The 18,694-nt window shown below is 42.7% G+C and overlaps 1 protein-coding gene across 2 annotated transcripts; it reads right to left on the reverse strand.

Moving 5' to 3' along the window:
* Positions 1-786: 786 nt before the first annotated feature.
* On the reverse strand, positions 787-14,631 carry LOC121997000. Of its 2 annotated transcripts, none has more exons than XM_042551205.1 (3): positions 14,475-14,631; positions 13,873-14,054; positions 787-1,048 (listed from the first exon to the last, which is right to left on the reverse strand). In XM_042551205.1, the coding sequence occupies exons 2-3, from the start codon at positions 14,017-14,019 to the stop codon at positions 968-970; spliced, it is 228 nt and encodes a 75-aa protein (XP_042407139.1). In that variant the 5' UTR covers positions 14,020-14,054; positions 14,475-14,631; the 3' UTR covers positions 787-967. The 2 variants fall into 2 exon arrangements, with proteins under 2 accessions (XP_042407139.1, XP_042407140.1); XM_042551206.1 differs by having other exon boundaries at positions 14,425-14,592.
* Between the last annotated feature and the right edge of the window lie 4,063 nt (positions 14,632-18,694).

Here is an 18,694-nt window from a genome sequence, read left to right on the forward strand (position 1 = left end):
TACATTAAGACTTCTCACCCTTGTTTTATTGGTGGAAGGCTGTAGAAAATGCACACAGCAGGTTAAATCCGTTAAATTGGCAGCGGCAGCATCTAGAGTAAAGGACGGAATTGACTCAGACAAGCTGCAAGCTTCTGAAAAGAAACCCCGGGTTGTCCTTGCTAGATCTTCCGCAAATAGAGTTGTTCCTGATAATCAGGGTGCTCGAACCATTGGGATTCTGAACGATCTGGTTCATCTGGTGGTACAACTGGAACTAGCTGCTGGGTTTCATCAATCTTTGGAGGTGTTAGAGAAGAATGAGCACCCCCGGCAGAAAAACGTTCCCTACTGTGAGGCCTCGTCAGCTCAATATGATGTTTATCTGATCTTTCTCCTTTACTACAACTAGATTTTTATCAAGTTGATATAAGATGAACTTTCTCCCTCTTAAACTACCACCTAATACTATTTTAAATTCAAGAACAAATTTTCTCTACTTAGAAATTATTAAAAATATTTTAAATATCAAACTGACAATAATAATAATAATACCACCTAATCTTTTCTATTTTAATATTTGGAGTCCTGGATTATGAATTTTTTTTTTTTTTTGATAAGATTCCTTATTTCTTGTTTTTCACAAATTAAGCATTGTAGTGAAATTTATTTCCTTCGTCTTAAAATTTAGAGTTAATGTTTAGTGTCAGTGCCACAAGCAAGAGGTGAGCAAATTCTTTCCGAGTGTGCAGCACGCGAGACAATAACGATTTCAAAGTTCTTTCCTGGATTGATTGAGAAAATAGATGATACCAAATTTGAGAGCTGCATTATCGCGAAAGCAACAACATTCTAATATCCAGGAGCAGTTCCAGTTACAATTCTTGAAACACAAAATTGAGCAGACAGATAAAACACTAACTTATAAAGCAGAACAGAAGCACCTTGTTGCTTATCAATGGCTTACTCCACTGATCCGATCTAACGTCTATTTATGTTCAACTGCAGAAGCAGCACTTGCTGTAGCTTCTTGTGGTGGCTCGGCGCAAGCTCTCAAGACTGCTTCGTTCTGCGATAAAAAAGAAACAGCTGATTTTGAATGTAAAAAGTTACGATTCAATCAGAATCCTTGAAGATATTAGATCCTGTAATATATAGTAGTATGGTGATAACATTAACTAGCAATCTAGAAGTACTTATTTACAAGGAAAAGATAAAAATTTAACTACGCTGATTAAAACAGACAACGAAAGTGCCACAATCAAAGAGTATCTTATGATTACAAATAACAGAGAGTTACATAGAGTTCAATGCAAGGATAACATATCTTAAGGATCTAAATGCCACTACTAATATAGGCTTTGAATGCACTTTTAGGGACTGATATTATGTGAATTTACTCTTAGAAATGAATGTTTAGTACCCATAGCCAAAGTAGAACAAAAACAATCAAAAATGAGTCGCGTATGAGCAAAAACAGAAGTACAAACTAAGAAGTAATATATGATACATACAATTAAAGTACAGTTCCATCTACTTCCAGATTTTGAATTCATAGAAAGTTACCAAATGAATAGTTAAAAAGCTTTTTAATATGAAGTTATCCATGTTGGTTCTCGTTTGAACACAAAAACATCCTTCATAATTCTCATATGATTCCATAGTATGAGTCCAACACCTTAACAGTAAATCTGAAAAACAAACAGTGAAAACATTTAGATATGACTAATAATTTCCTTCCAATCCATCATAGTACTTCCTATATGTGTTCTTGAACACTATGAAACTCTGTTTCTCTTAGTACCTTATAATGCACAAGTGCACAACCTCTCAGTAGATCTTATCTTTCTGCTACATCTGTGCCACATCAATCACCTTAAGCGTTTTAATAGTTCAATGCTTCAACTGGGTTATTTTTTTCTACTAAAGAACTCGAGCCTTGAGCCAAGAGGAAAAGTATACTTAGTCAAGGGATAGTTCAAAACATTTTGCATTGATTTTTCCTCTTTTTCATGGCTACTTTCTAGAGGATTATGATATTATTCAAGAGGATTTTGTTTAGCATATAGTTCTACAAAAATACAAAACATATTTTGTGATAGTATAATGAACTCTCACAAGTTCTTCAGTGCTTAAGCTTCCATTTGATATGCATGTCCCTCTCTTTCAAAGTTTTTCAATTGCTTTATTTCAGTGACACTTAAGTCAAGAATCATGTACCAATCATTATCATTAAATTAACCCCCTTTCTCTCAACATCCTTTATTTCGTAACGATTTGACTATACATCAAATTCATTTTGCGGTGATATCATTTTCATGTGAGGAGGCACCTTCACTCAAGGAAGGAAGGATTCACTCCAAATGGCCAAGTTAAGGTTCACAAAAAACAGAGAGGTAAGTGAATTTCTACAGTGATAGTGAATTAAGTGATAATACCACAATAGGTTCCGAATTCATACTGATGCGGTGATGAAGGGTGCTTATCAAATATCAATCAAAGACGGGACCAACAACCCACGTGAAGGTCAAAGTCAAGACGGATAACGCCAGAGAACCAACGGGTCCACCAAAGTTGGCCGAGCGGAAGTCGATGCCAACTGTCGATCGGGCCTGAAGGGTCCGATCGGCCAGGTGGCTTATATGAGTGGACCACGTGTCCGGCCAGGGTCACTACGAAAAGAGCATCAGATGCTCACAATTGACCAAGTGAATGTTATGCCAACCGGAGCGCATGTCCGATTGGGCAAGAAACAACCTGCCGAACAGAAGCACTACGAAGGAAAGCAGCTGAGATCGACTAAGTGGGGAATCCCGGCCGAGCGGCTCCCCCGCTCGGCCAAACAATGGGACTTCTCTCATATCTCGTAATATCCCTGTGGGAGATAATACTGCTGATAACAAGGTATGGTCAATAGGTAAACCATATGACAGAAGCTTCTACTCTCATATCAGGGATTTACATGCCCTATTAAGGTATAGTGTCATAGATAATTTCTTGATAGAACTTTTCATATGATTGTTGGGAAAACATGCTCACATCTTAAGAAGCGTGCACATCACTTATTGTAGCACTATATAAAGGGGGATTCATGCACCAATGAAGGTATGTGATATATGTTATTTGTACTTGTGCTCTCATTGCTACTAGATTGCTCCATCGTCTTTCTACTATTCCGATAACTGACTTGAGTGTCGGAGGACCAATGTCGGGACCCCTTCCCTGGTCCGGCACTAACGTTCCTTGCGTTGTAGATTGGAGTAGAGTCTTCACACGGTCAACCGAGGAGTCACATCCCCAGCTAGCCTTCTTTACCGTTTTCGGACAGGATCATATTGGCGTCGTCTGTGGGAATGTAACCTGTATCCAAGACGTAAAGATGGAGGACACTGGACGACTCAATGTAATCTGTATCCAAGACGTAAAGATGGAGGACACTGGACGACTCATGACGATGACACTGACAAAGGAGGAGTTGGACATGTTAATACAAGCCTGTGCTAGATGGTGGAGCAACAACAACAGGCGATGGCGCCAGGTACGTGAGCCCCGGTGTTAGCACCGAGACAACAAGCCGGATATAGAGATCGAGCGAATAATATATCCGTTCCAGGGTAAAATAAGAAGCCGACCGACACATACGGGGATGCGTCAAATGCGTCGATCCCCTTTTATCGAGCGTTGTTCCATACTCCTACAGAGGAATAGGGTCGAGCAGACAGAAATCAAGGATCCTCCTCGGACGACGCGCCTATGAGGGACGGACGAAAGGGAAAAGCTCCCAAGATCGATGATTCGTCTGAACGGATCAATAGGCAATTCTCTCAAGGGATTCTGGACGACCCACTACCACAACATTATACCCCATTGACGATCGGAGAATATAATGGGTCAACCAATCCAGAAGACCATCTGATCAGGTTTGACAACACAGCCACACACTCCATCAATACACCGATGGAGTGAAATATCGAGTCTTCCTCACTACCCTCTCTGGATCAACACAACGATAGTTCAGACGACTATCAATCAGATCAATTCATAGCTTCAAGGATTTCCAAGCGACGTTCCTGCATCATTTTACTAGCAGTCGTCGTTACCAGAAGACGAGCGTTAATTTGTTTGCTGTGAAGTAAGGACCCAAGGAGCATTAAGAGCCTACATCAAGCGGTTTAACCAAGTGATCATGGATATCCCATCGATCATCATAGAGGTATTGGTGAATGTCTTCTCACAAAGGTTCACCAAAGGGGAATTCTTTCGTTCACTTATCCGAAGGCCGCCAAAAGACTTCGATCACCTGCTCAGGCACGCCACTGAATACATCAACGTGAAGGGAACCCAAACGGCACGAAGGAAGTTCCCGCTGAACATACTGCTCCCCCGAACGACGACCGACCAATAACCACCAGCCACCAAAGGGCCCCCGATCGGGAGCAACACAGCCGCACCAGGAGCCCCGAACTCATGTAGTGCGGCATGTGGAAGTCAAGCGACCGAAGGCTACGAAAGGCAGGCCTTAGACACCATTATTCTACTCGTACCATCGCTCGGCAACGCATAACGCACGAGACTATTATGACTTGAGGCTAGTCTCAAGTCGACTGGTTCCTTCAGGATACCGTTGTCGCTCACCAACTCCAGATCAGAGCTATTGACACCGGCTAGACATGCGAAGAAAAGAAGAGAGACCGGTGGCCAAGCAGCGCCAACGCCAGCCTCTGTGAAGGGGAAGTGTAAGTCCCGCCTGAGCTTCGACTGAGCGGACTAGACCCTTAGCTCGGGAGGAGGAAAATCGAAGCAATGCCGCTTGAGGCAAAATTGGAAGGATCGCCGACGAGTCATCCGACGGTGATTCCAACCAAGCAAGGAAGTCGCACGTCCGGCGATTGAAAATACATGCTATGGGATGCAGTAAAAAGAAGGCCGAGGGACCAGAGATCAATTTTGGCCCTCAGGACTTAGAGGGAGTGGAGATCCCTCACGACGTCTTGATCATCTGAGCGGTAATAGCTAATTACACTATTCACCGATTTTTTGTGGATACAGATAGCTCGGTGAATATCATTTTCAAGAAGGTGTTCGGCCAACTGTAGATCGATCAGAGCGAATTGTAGCCCATGACGACCACACTCTATAGGCTCACAGGCAATAAAGTATTATCGATCGGCCAGACTCGGCTAGTCATATCACTCGGAGAAGAACCTCTTAAGAGGACAAGGACCACAAAATTCATCGTAATTGATGTGTTATCCTTCTACAATGTAATATTAGGCCGACCCACCATAAACAAGGTCTGAGTCGTAGTGTCACTTTCTGCCAAAAAAAAAAAAAATGTGGAACCGCCACATCAGCGGCCCCCCTAGAGCCGGTCCCACGGATATGGAGGGAGGTAAAAGATCACTTTCTGCCAAAAGATCAAGTTTTCGATGGACAATACGGTAGGCAAAGTCAAAGATGACAAATTGGTCGCTGGGCGATGCTACGTCGAGATGGTCAAGTCAGAGGCAAAGGCCGCTCAGAAGACTTAGCATTTAGAGGTAAACGCAGTTGTAGAGGAACCCCCTGCGCTTGTCTATGAGGAAAAAGAGAAGGTTCAAATTCATTTAAGCCGAGTGGAAGCCACAACCTTTGTCGCCGCCGATCTAACAGATGATAGATAGGAAGGCAAAACCACGACGTGTTTGCCCGGTCAACTCAGGAGCCTGAGCATCTCGCCGAGTGTGGCTCAGCATGAGCTTCACGTCCGACCGGATAGTTGGCCAGTAAAATATAGGAAGGACTTCAGCTCGGAGCAGAATTAGATCATCTGAGTGGAGATAGAAAAATTGTTGGAGGCTGGTCATATCCGCGAGATACAATTTCTGAGTTGGCTGGCCAACGTCGTGCGGTCTCTAAGCCAGGCAATAAGTGATGAGTTTGCATCGACTTCCGCAATTTAAACAAAGCTCGTCTGAAAGATTTCTATCCCCTACCTCGAATAGATCAAATGGTAGACTCCACAACGGGTTGCGGGGGCTGATCTACCTACTTGATGCGTACCAAGGCTACCATCAAATGTCGCTCACCAAAGAAAGTCAAGAGAAGGTCATCTTTATTACGGCCGACGGGACCTACTGCTACAACATTATGCCGTTAGGATTGAAGAACGTCGGCGCTACTTATCAAAGACCGGTGCACAAGGTGTTCCGACGACAGATCAGCCGAAATATAGAGATATATGTCAGTGACATATTAATAAAATCTCTCCGAGCGACACTTGCGCAGATATCGAAGAAACCTGCCACACTCTGAGGGCGTACGGAATTAAGCTGATTCGGAGCGAAGAGTGGTCGATTCCTCGGGTACATTGTGACCGAGCAGGTAATAGAGGCAAATCCAAGCAAGGTGAAAGCGCTGCAGGATATGCCCCCACCCTACAACTTAAAGGAGGCCCAACGGCTGACCGAGCGAATCATTGCATTGTTGAGATTCATCTCCAAATCGTCCGACCGGAGTCACCCGTTCTTCAAGATCCTGCGACGCACAACGAAATTCTAGTAGGATGCAGAATGTGACAATGCGCTGGAGGAACTTAAGAAATACATTACTTCCCTACCTATACTAGCAAATGCTAGAGAGCCGCTCTAGATTTATTTGTCATTCATAAAGCATGTTGTTAGCTCGGCGTTAGTGCGACAGAATTGCACTGAACAACAGTCGGTGTACTTTCTTAGCCATATATTGAAAGATGCAAAATCCTTCTACACTAGTCTCAAAAAGTTGGCATACGCGCTAGTACTCGCTGCTCGAAGGCTTCGCCATTACTTTCTCTCACATCCCATTGTGGTGATGACTAACAACGCATTAGAAAGAGTCCTTAATACAAAAACATCCGGACGGCTGATTAAATGGACCACCAAGCTGAGTGAGTTTGGCATACAATATCAATCGCGTACAACGATCAAAGCCCAAGTCTTAGCTGATTTTATCACTGAGGTCCAGAACGCCGAGCCAAACACAACATGGAAGATTTATACGGACAGTTCATCCACTCGGCAAGGCAGTGGAATCACCATCCTTTTCATATTGTCGCGTGAGGATCGGATGCACTTGTCCGTACGACTTGATTATAGGACAACAAATAACGAGGCAGAATATAAGGCCCTGATAACTGGTCTGCAGGCAGCTCGACATGTGAGAGTCATAAGAGTCCTCATTCATTCGGATTCTCAATTGACAACTTAGCTGCTATTGGGAACGTTCGAGGTAAATAACGCTTGACTCAAGCTGTATGCTAAAGCTTTCAAGAAATTAAAGACAAGTTTCCAAGTGATTATACAAAAGATCCCCGGGTCGGACAACCAGTATGCTGATGAGCTGCTTATCTCTCGATCGTCATAAATAAGACGGTCGAACAAATTTTGCTGGTGGCATACATCGACCGAACGACTGGAATGACCTTCCCGAGCGACTGGAGGACACCGTTGATAGAGATCTTCCGATCGAGTGCCGTACCCGCTGACCGAGAGGAAGCTTGTTTGTTAAAAAAGAGGGTCGATTGGCTGGGTACTTTTGGCCCACATTGCAAGACAACGACGCTCAGACGATGGTCACTTGCCTGTCCTGTCAAAAGTACCAGAACATCCCGCATAAAGAGTTGAAAGTATTCACCGTATCTTGTTCGTTCAACCAGTGGGACAAGGATATTGTTGGATCATTTCCTATGACAATCGGGCAACGAAGATTTATACTCGTTACGATAGATTATTTCTCAAAATGGGTAGAAGCCGAGCCGCTCGCCAAGATAACCGAGCACATGGTTATCAAGTTTATATGGTAAAATATTCTGTGTTGGTTCGGCATCCCTCACAAGCTCATATCGAACAATGGAAGGGAATGATGCACAGGTTATGGCATCTTGCAGGCCTTCACGTCAGTAGCCTACCCTCAAAATACCGACCAGGCGGAAGTTACCAACAAGGAGATCCTCAGAGGGCTACGGGCTTGGCTCGATCATGCCGGGGGCAGCTCGGTCGACGAGCACCCGAGCATATTGTGGTCTTATCACACCACACCAAGAGAGACGACCGGCATAACCCCGTTCCATCTGGTGAACGAGGGTGAAGCTATGATTCCAGTGGAAGTTGGAGTAGAGTCCGACCGAGTGTAGCTTTACGACGATGGAAACATCATTCGGAGGCTCATGGAGCTCGACCTGGTAGATGAAGTGCAAGATAAAGCCGCTATCCGGCTCATGGCTTACCGGCAGCGCATGAAGCAAAGCTACTACTAGATGGTTATCCCGAAATCATTCCAGGTCGACAACTTCGTATGGAAGAGAGTGAAGTTGGTCGACGACATCACCAAGTTAGAAGCCTCATGGGAAGAGTCGTATAAAGTCACTCAGAACTCCGCTCGGGAGCTTATTACTTATAAAATGAGAATGGGAGAGATCTCGAGCGTCCCTGGAGTGCGAATCATCTCCTACCACAGGGTCAGGTGATAGGTGCGTAATCGAATTTCGCTACAATTGTAAATGCATCTATTCTATAATTGCAAGGGAGTAATGAATAAAAATCCCAAGTGTCCCAGACTATTACGTCAATCGGCCAAATTAAAAGTCGAGTGACAACTATAAACCCTTGAGCAATGAATATTAACAGTCGAGCGGCGATTATAAACTCAAGAATAATAATCATCAAAAGTCGAACGTCGACTATAAACTCCGGTTCAACAGTCGAGCGACAACTATAAACCCTGTGAAACGAAAAATCGAAAAGTCGAACAGCAACTATAAACTCCTATCCTTCATCACCAAAGAGCCGAGCGGCTATAAACCCGAGAGTTGACAACAACAACCAAGCGACGGCTATAAACCCGCAAGTCGACGATAACAGCCGAGCGGCGGCTATAAACCCGAGAGACGACAACAACAACCGAGCGAAAACTATAAACCTAAGAGAAGCCGAGCATCAGCTATAAACCTATGAGGCTACACAAAATAAAGCCAAGCGGCGGCTATAAACCCGAGAGGCTATGCCAAATAAAGCTGAGTGGCAGCTATAAACCCTAAAGTCTACGCAAAATAAAACCGAGCGGTGGCTATAAACCCGAAAGTCTACGCCAAATAAAGCCGAGCAGTGCCTATAAACTCGAGAAAAAAGTTATTGGAGAGTCGAGCTAAGTGCAAAGATTCACACTTAGAAGATATTCGCAAGTATTACATAAAATGGGAAACGAGGCAGCCTTATGGAGCCGAACGACGATGCATGGAAGGACACTTGGAATAATAATGCCCTAAAAAAAGCTACAAAACCGTCGAACGGACGCGCGTTCATTGATACTTAGAAAATTTTACAAACTATCAGGGGAAGTACATGAGGCAACCTAAAAAAACTAAAAAGAAGATTAGTCGAGATAGTCGAGCACACAGTCCTGTAGCGACACGTTGAGCTTCTCCATATTTATAATCCTGTTGGTCAGTATTAGAGAAAGATAGTCGTTGTCCTTCAGCTGTTGGAGTCCCATCGACGCCATAGTTGAAGAGGCGAAGAGCCTGATCAACTTGTCATTGAAAGGGTCAAAACAGAGATAGTTGCGCTTGAAAACTTTAAACCATCTGGGCTCTTCCTCTTGGTACGTCTTGAAGGCCGCACGGGACGCCTCTAATTCAGCTTTCAACAAAGACAGCTCGATATTGTTGGCCCCCGTGCGGTCGGTAAGAGAGGATGGGTGAATTGCCTGTAAATTAAAAATGGAAAAACCCTTCTCGTTCTTTCAACGTAGATTAACAGCACGATATCAATTATAATAACAATAAATGAACAACTAATAAAATAAAGAATAGGTCAAAGGTCAAAGGTTTACTTGGTTACAACCTAAGTAGTTATTAATCCAAGGCGTTGAAAAAAGCACTAGCAGATCTCCTTCGTTGAAGGTGGAGAAGTCTTTTACACATTTTAAACGCTCAGAAAGTTGCTTAGCTCCAGGGGCCTTTTTATAGCTCCTGAAAAATCCTATCCGTAGCTTGAAGGCGCCTCCAAAGAGGTCCAAGGCACCTTCTAAACTTTATTCACTGAGGATAAAGCTTATCCGCGGTTAATGGCTATCGGAAGACACCTTCAAAGGCTGGAAGGAACCTTCGTACTGTTCATCGAAGGCATCTTCCAGCCATGGAACGCGCCTTGCACAGAAAAGCACGGGGTCGCCTTCAGCAGAGTTGAAGGCGCAGGCTTCCTCCCCGGCTTCTCATCCCTCGAACGTCGCACACGTCCGTCTCGTCCATCGATGTACTCTTCCACAGCACCTCGTCCCTCGAACGCACCGAACCTGTCGGCTCTTTCCCGTATCATCCTTCTCGCTAGCTGCGTCTTCTGCTCGACTTTTTATGTTCCTAAGCTCCTGCACATTTAGACACAAGGATAAAATATAGGAAGACCTAACTAAACTTGGTTGACTACATCAAAACTACCCCGAGGTTCTAACAGGTATCTTTGTCGTTAAGCTAGAGCTCTGTAACCGCTTGCGCTGCAGATCGGTTATCCCATTCGATCGCTAGAGCAATCTCCGCCTTCTTCAGGTTTTGAGCCAAAACACAAACCTCCTTGTTTTTGATGTCTAAGTCTACAATGGCTCAGAGATTTCTAGCATTGGCGGAGAAAGTATTAGCTTGCTTGGTAAGCCGCTCAAGTTGCAAGGCTTGATCGTTATTCCTGCTCCTCTCCGCATTGAGCGCCCGCTCGGAGCCCATTAGCAGCTCAAAGCTCCTTTCTAGGTCGGTCTTCAACTGAGCCACCTTCGCTATCAGTTGCTCAAGATGAGCCCAGGAGGCTTCTCATGGTCTGCTCGAAGTGCGCAGCTACTATAGCTCATGCTCTAGGAAGGTCAGTCTCTGGCACATGGCTAGACATTCGACTCAGAACTACAATAGAAATAGGTTAAAGAATGTCGGTCGGAAAATACACAAGCAAACATAATGATAATATATATAATATATACCCAGTGGACTTATGAGTATATTCGTCCACGAGCTCTCCAGGAGAAATGGTCGCCACGTGGGCCCAAGCATTAGCCAAGACTTGTGCTAACGGTCCTTGAATTTTGATATGATGTTCAGGAGAGAGTAGCTTGACGTCATCAGGATGGCGTCACTTGTCCGTTGGTAGGTGAATGATGGTCGTTATTTGCCTACGATCGCTCAGACAAGATGGCTCAAAAGTGGTCTGTCCTTGTAACCTGGGCATAGGGGAGGATCGGATAGTGGACACCTGGGCGGCTGGCAAAGAAGACCGAGATGACATGTATACGACGGGTTGCGCGCATATGATCCCCGATGGCAGCACAGACAGCGAGGGTGTCCGATCGGATGACATAAAAGTGGGAATCGCGACCGGCTCCCGCTTGGGAAAGGTGGGAGATGAGGTCTCACCCCGCTCGGAGTGCAGACGTGAGGCAATAAGATCAAGGGTTTGCAGTGCAGGGGTAGCCAAACGGGATGGAACACCCGAGATACTAAAGGGATGTTATGCAGACAGAATAGCACGACCACCCTGCATAGCAACCTAAAGGAGTTGGACACTAGTTGGTGCAAGGAAATATGGAAATATCTACGCACTTCGGAAAACAAAGGGTGAACTAGAAAGCGGAAGCCGACGCAAAACTGATCCTTGAAAAATGGCAAACAACTGTCGGGAGGTAAATGAGGTCAGTCATAAGCATAGGGGATCGCGATTTAATAATCAAGGGGAAAACGGTAAGTAAGTTTCATCTGATCGATTTCGTCGCCATTGAACTTGGACTTAGTAGAAGTGTACCAAAGCCCGAGGATGGACTCAGGAGGCTGAGGAGACGAGGCCATAGAAAATCAAGAAGGAAGAAGATCGGGAACTTGACGAGCGAAAGAAAGAAAAAGTTTACTGAGAAATATCGCCGATGATGAAGAGGAAGAATAGAATCGGCAGCGAGCGTGCGCAAGAGAGAAGGGGCGATAAGGAAAACGACGACGAGTAAGGGCTATAAACCTTGTGGACGATCGCTTTGCAATCGAGGGTTACAGAAAACGACGCCAAGATCTGGCCGTAGGATTCAAAACAATACTTGTCACATCAACCACGGATATCCGCCTGTCAAATCAAGCATGCGGCAGAGAGTGAGGCACGTGGTGGCTGGCGACAGGGAAGCATTAATGGGATTTAAATAAAAGGCATGGACAGCGTGCTCAGTAATAATGACCAGAGATTTGTACGGCCTTCTAGAAATTGGGAGGACGTCAGCAACCGTTAAAAGGCACTGGGCAATAATGACCAGAGATTTATACGGTCTTCCAGAAATTGGGAGAACGTCAGCAACCGTTAAAAGGCACTCGTCCAAGGAAGTGATGAGAAGAGGAAAAATCGCTAAGTGTCGTCGCCAATCATCCCGACCGATAAAACTCGGGTCAGTGGAAGATAGCCAAGCGACAACTCTAAACCCAGGTCAATTATTGATAGTCGAGTGATGGCATGGGAGAAAGCAGCTTCAACGTCCACGATAGTCGAGCGACAACTCTAACCCCATGACAGCAATTGACAGTCGAGCGGCGACTCTAAACCTAAGTCAGCAAGATAAAGTCGAGCAGCGACTATAAACCTTGATCGGAGGAACTCAAAGTTGAGCGGTAACTATGAAGATAATGTGAGCAGATCGACAGCTTTAGAACAGAGAATGTCCGATCAGAGGGAAAAAGGTCACTGAAGACACTGCTCATCCAGTCAGTTGAACTTACAGCCTCCTTCGACTAGACTTGAGGGGAAGATTTGTGATGCGATGATGAAGGGTGCCTATCAAATATCAGTTAAAGGCAAGACCAACAGCCAACATTAAGGTTGAAGTCAAAACGGATAACGTCATAGAACCAACGGGCCCACCAAAGTTGGTCGAGTGAAAGTCAACGTCAACTGTCGATCGGGCCTGAAGGGTCCGATTAGCCAGGTGGCTTATATGAGTGGACCACATGTCTGGCCAGGGTCACTATAGAAAAAACATCAGATGCTCACAACTGACCAATTGAATGATATGCTAACCGGAGCACATGTCTGGTGGGGCAAAAAACAACCTACCGAACCAAGGTACTACGAAGGAGAGCAGTTGAGATCAATCGAGCGGGGAATCCCGGTCGAGCGGCTCCCCCGCTCAACCAAGCAGTGGGACCCCTCACATATTTCGTAATATCCCTCTGGGAGATAATACCGCTGATAACAGGGCATGGTCAACAGACAAATCGTACGATGAAAGCTTCTACTGTCATATCAAGGATTTGCATGGTCTGTTAAGGTATAATGTCAGAGACACTTTCCTCAAGTCTTTTCATAGGACAGTTGGAAAAACGTGCCCGCATCTTGAGAAGCGTGCACGTCGCCTACTATAACAGTATATAAAAGGGGATCCATACATCGATGGAAGTATGTGATATATGTTATTTGTACTTGTGCTCTCATTGCTACTAGATTGCTCCATCGTTTTTCTACTTTTCCGATAACTGACTTGAGCGTCTGAAGACCAACACCGGGGGCACCGTTCCTTGTGTTGCAGATCATAACGGTGTCTTCACACGGTCAACCAAGGAGCGCATCCCCAACTAACCTTCTTCACCATTTTCGGACAGGATCACATACAATTTAAGTTAATAACATTAAGTTAATTATCTCAATAGCACCAATAAACTTATTACTCTAGTGTGCAAAATGATTGGTTTGGCATCGTCAATGGAAGTAAAAACTTCAGCCTAGATTGAACAAACCTATAACGACCAGACAATTTCTAGCAAGATTGGATTTTGTTGGGCTCGCTCAGTCCGGCAGAAGAACTTCAATTCTAAAAAAAAAAATACCAACAAGATGGAGATGCTAGAGTTGAAGGGAAGCGCGAAATCACCTGCCAGATGCGGCGGAGGCGTTTCTTGGCATTGCTCCTCCGGGTGCCGGTGATTCTGATCCGCTTCCATGGCTTCCCTGCGGAATTGAACCGCTGTATGATCTCCAGCGCCCGCGTTCCCCAGAATGCCCCCATGAACCCACTCATCTATCTCCCTATACGGTTTGGCTTCGATTAGGGTTCTGCATTGGGTTTAATAAATTAGGGACAACGTACAATCGGAGAAACAAATATCTAAAATCGTGGCTTTGTCAGCAACATACATATACGTGATACATTTATCTCGAAAGAAAAATAGTCAAATAATATCGAGCAAGAAGAACACCAATAAAAGTTCAATAAATTAAAACTGTTTTGGCAGCCCTAAACAACACGACGAAATCAGCCACGCGATTCAAGCATAAAACGATGAAAAGGCCAAAGATCAAATCATAGGAGACGAATCAAGTCTTTGGACAACCAAAATCAATCGAAAAGCTGAGCGACTGCATCAGAGAAGGCCGAAAACGACACAAAGCAAATCAAGAGGTGATAAACTGAAGACAAGGATACGGTCAGCAGGAGAAGCGGCAGGAACAACAGCCGTCATTCTCAAATCTTACAGTAAGAAGCGAGAAGAGCGCGCAATTCCGGTCGGATTCGATGGCTATAAGGAAACCCTAGAACAGACGAAGCAGAGGTGGGCGCCGCCGCAGCGTACGAGAGGGAGCGAGGAGCGAGTTTTGCTAGGCTAAGAACGGTACATATAGAACCGCTTGGTCCGCTTGGCCTGAGCAACGTGCCTCAAAAATGTAATTATTTTTTAACACCAGAAATTCAGTTAGAGCATCAGATGTTAAATGGATATTATAATACATATTTAACACTCCTTTTTTATTATGAGTAAACATTATAATATTCATTCACAAGATAGAAGAATTAGAATATTCAAAAGTTTGCACACTTTTGAACAGTCTCTCTCCCAATTTTTCTTTTTTTAAAAAAAATTATAAAATTTTTAATATTATTTGAAAACATAGTAAAAGAGATGAGTGAGTGGACGGTGGAGTCCATAAATAATGAGTGTTAATGTTAAAAAGGATGTAAGTGAAAGAATATATTGTTATAATGAGTATGTGGCAGTGAACCTCATACTTTTTGATAGGTGGATGATGTTATAACGAATTAGCGTTGCGGATGCTCTAACTCGAATTCGTGACCTGTTCCATCCATCCAGTCACGTTTGGGTATATCATCCGGGTAAGAAGACGATTGACAAGTTAAAAAAGAAGGCAATTGGCTTGAACTAGGGGGTAAACGAGTCAAGCTGCTCGTGAACTATTCGGATCTCGACTCGAAAAAAAATTCATTCAAGTTCATTCAATTAAGTTAACGAGTCGAGCTCGAGCATGATTTCGAGCTTGAAAATATTATCGAGTCGAGCTCAAGCTTAACAATATTTGATTCGTGAGCTCGCGAACATATTCGTTTAGAAACTCGCGAACGTATTCACTAAAAGGCTCACGAGCATATTCGTTAAGAGGCTCATTTCTCTCTCTCTCTCTCTCTCTCTCTCTCTCTCTCTATATATATATATATATATAATTATTATAACTAATTATCTTAAATGTATTCGAACTAAGCTCGTTAAATTTTTAAACGAGTTTTTTTCGAGCCGAGCTCGAACTCGAGCTATTTAAATTAATTATGAGCTGAACTCGAGTTTAAGAACAAAAACTCGAATGGAACTCGAGCCGATCTCAAGTTTAAGGATAACGAACTGAGCCCAAGCTCGAGGCTCTTACTATTCGGCTCAGCTTGACTCATTTATAGCCCTAGCCTGATCTCTTTTCTTTCCCAATGATACTTTTGGACTTTCACATATCTTAGGATAATTCATTAAAATATCCCTATTATTTCAATTTAATCTTGATTATATCCTTAAAATTTATCCTGAGCCATTTATATCCCTTATGTTTTACAAATTATCTTAAATATATCTTCACCATCAACTTCTCTGTTAACTTATATGGAATCTGTCACGTGATAGCCACGTGACTAATATGTAACGGGATTCTTAAAGAAAAAACGGAGAAGCTCGGCTTCGCTTCATCTTATTTCCCAATCCGCCTATCCTAAACCCTAATTCTCGCAGGATCGTCGACGGTGAAGTCATCGGGCAGTGAAGACGTCCAACTCCTGTGGTGAAGACATCTAACTCACGGACAACGGTGGTACTATGAACACATTAGTAAGTTGTCTATGAATGTGCTTTAACATTTGGTTCATTCAAATGGCTGGCAAAATGTGAATTTGCATCTTGATTTAGAGGAGGAGATCTCGGAGTTGAGGAGACCAGATTTGACGGGCTAACAAGTGGATTGGAAAACAATTCGTGATCACCAAAATTGAGCAAGAGTAGGAAGAAGAGTAAATAAGTTTGGAAATTGTGAGTCATTTTAGGAATTTCAATTTATGTTTCTGATTATTTATTGTATTTTAAAAATAAGTTTAGAAATTTTTTTTGCAATTATAGGGAAAGACAAAGACATATGTTGTCTTGTTGGACAGAATCCTGGTGTTTATAGCACTCGGGAGGAAACACATATGCATGTTAACAATTTTAGTGGAGTTGTACACAAGTCCTATAAAACTAGTGAGAAACAAGCTCAACAGCTATAACTTCCAGATCAAGCTACTACCTTTACCCGTACTGAAAAGAAACCTTGGAACTCAACTTCCAGATCAAGCTCAACAGCTACTTCGAGTTCTAGTAAATCTAACCAATCTGAGATGCTAGCTAAACTTATGGATGCACAGTTAGAGTTAGTAAATGAGTATCGTAACCATTGTTTAAAGGTTGCAGGGATGCTTGAGGACATAGAACAATAATTGAAATATCTCCATGTTAGAGATGATACCAAGTAGTTTTTTTTATGGTGTAATCAAGGTTTGAAATCTCTCCGTGTTAGAGATGATACCAAAAAGTTTTTTTTATGATGTAATGAAGGTTTGAAATCTCTCCATGTTAGAGATGATGCCAAATAGTTTTTTTTATGGTGTAATGAAGGTTGATCGATGTGTGGAGATAAACATCAAGTTTCTTTTTCACTTTATTGAAATGTCATGGTTATCATTTAAGAGATCATCCAGGAAATAGAATGGACATCATTGGCTAAATTGTAAAAGGTTTGTCATTGAGCAATGATCTAGCCAAGATCATTTGGATCAAATCTAATTCTTGGTACATGCATCTATAACTTCAAGAACTATTATCTTGATCAAAAAAGATGATTGTCTCATTGGTTGATCATTAAAACCTCCTATTTTCCTGATAGATTTGTGTAGAAAAATGATTTGCATATAGATGTGGCAAATAATACTTAGAGACAAGTTTGTTGTGATCAAACACAGTACTCAGAGACAAGTTTTGTGACCAAATAAGAGAAATGCCAAGTTCAAAAAAAAAATAGACTTAGACAGTTTCTACAATACATCGACTACATTACATCTACTGAAATGCATCTATAAACAATTATCCCAATACACCACTGCATTACATCTACTGAAATGCATCTACAAAAATTATCCCAAAACACCACTGCATTACATTTACTGATTCTGAAGATTCACAATCGAAGATTCTGAAGCACATAGTTGATTTAGTCTTCGAAATAAGCCTTGCATTTTCATTGCTCTTCTTTCTTTGATCAGCTAACGATGACATGATTCCAGGAAGAGTCACAAAGTTTTTCCCCCTTTCACAATGCTCTGATCAGCTAACGATGCTCCAACTCCAGTTGATCTCGATCTCCCTCCTGTTCCATTTTGCCCACCACAAATCGACCTTCTGACCTATGTAAAGCATAATAAGGGATCTAATTAATTAACAACAACTTAACAACAGATTGTACAACAAAATCAGAAATTCAGATATTAATGGCAAGCAACTTAACAGCAAAATATTAACAACAGTTTAAATAACAACAGGTCTATCCACTTTCAAGGAAGAATATTAACAGCAAGCAACTCAAAGCATAACAACATTAAAGCATAACAACAAGTTAAATAACATGGATTAAAGATTGAAACCAAGAACAAAATTCGGATATCCAAGTCTATAATTTTTTCCTTTTAATTTGGCTTAAATCAACAATAGGCGTTGTTTGGCTTTGTTATGTCGAATATTCTTGCATAGTCTCCCTGTGTTCCCTGGGTTCTTTGTATGCCCTTTGGTTATGGCCAAATTCTCCACATTGTTTTGCATTTATTATTTCTTCTTGGTCCTTGTAGATGTGTTTTGCTAGAACTAGGAGGTTCATCTCTTTCCCTCCTTCGCAATTTAGCAGGTCTACCCACTTTCTCTTTAAATATCGGAGGTAGTGGAGATGACAATGAACATTCATGCCATAAATCAAAACCAGAAATAGGCAACATAGATTTCTCATAGCATTTCTTATATGTCTCAACCCCATAATAGGAATGCACGTAATCAAGTGGATCTTGATACTTGTACCAAATTGCACACACCGCATGCTAACACGGGATGCAAGTCAAGTCCCACCTCTTGCAACTGCACAAATTTGCACCAAAGTTGACTGTCTACTAACCAGCTGGTCTATTGATATGGAAATGCATATAATCAGCTTGTATCAGACTATGTTGTGTTGCATCATTGCAATTTTGTGCCAAAACCTTTATAATTTTTGGACAAATCTTGTTGTCCCATTTCTCATCCTTTTCTCTGCTAAGTTAAAATCGAACCATGAGCAAATTTCTTATAGCTTCAAACATCAAAATAATTGGCTTCACTCTGGCCTCCAAGATAAAACTGTCGAAGCGC

This window comes from Zingiber officinale, chromosome 6A (genome assembly GCF_018446385.1).
Source record: "Zingiber officinale cultivar Zhangliang chromosome 6A, Zo_v1.1, whole genome shotgun sequence".
Lineage (NCBI taxonomy): Eukaryota > Viridiplantae > Streptophyta > Magnoliopsida > Zingiberales > Zingiberaceae > Zingiber > Zingiber officinale.

What these genes read in the sequence shown, in the direction of transcription:
- LOC121997000 (XM_042551205.1), bottom strand. Translation starts at nt 14,019, where the DNA reads ATGAGTGGGTTCATGGGGGCATTCTGGGGAACGCGGGCGCTGGAGATC. An exon ending in GCCTCCGCCGCATCTGGCAG is followed by an intron (nt 1,049 to 13,872) that starts GTGATTTCGCGC and finishes TTTTTATCGCAG; the next exon opens with AACGAAGCAGTCTTGAGAGC.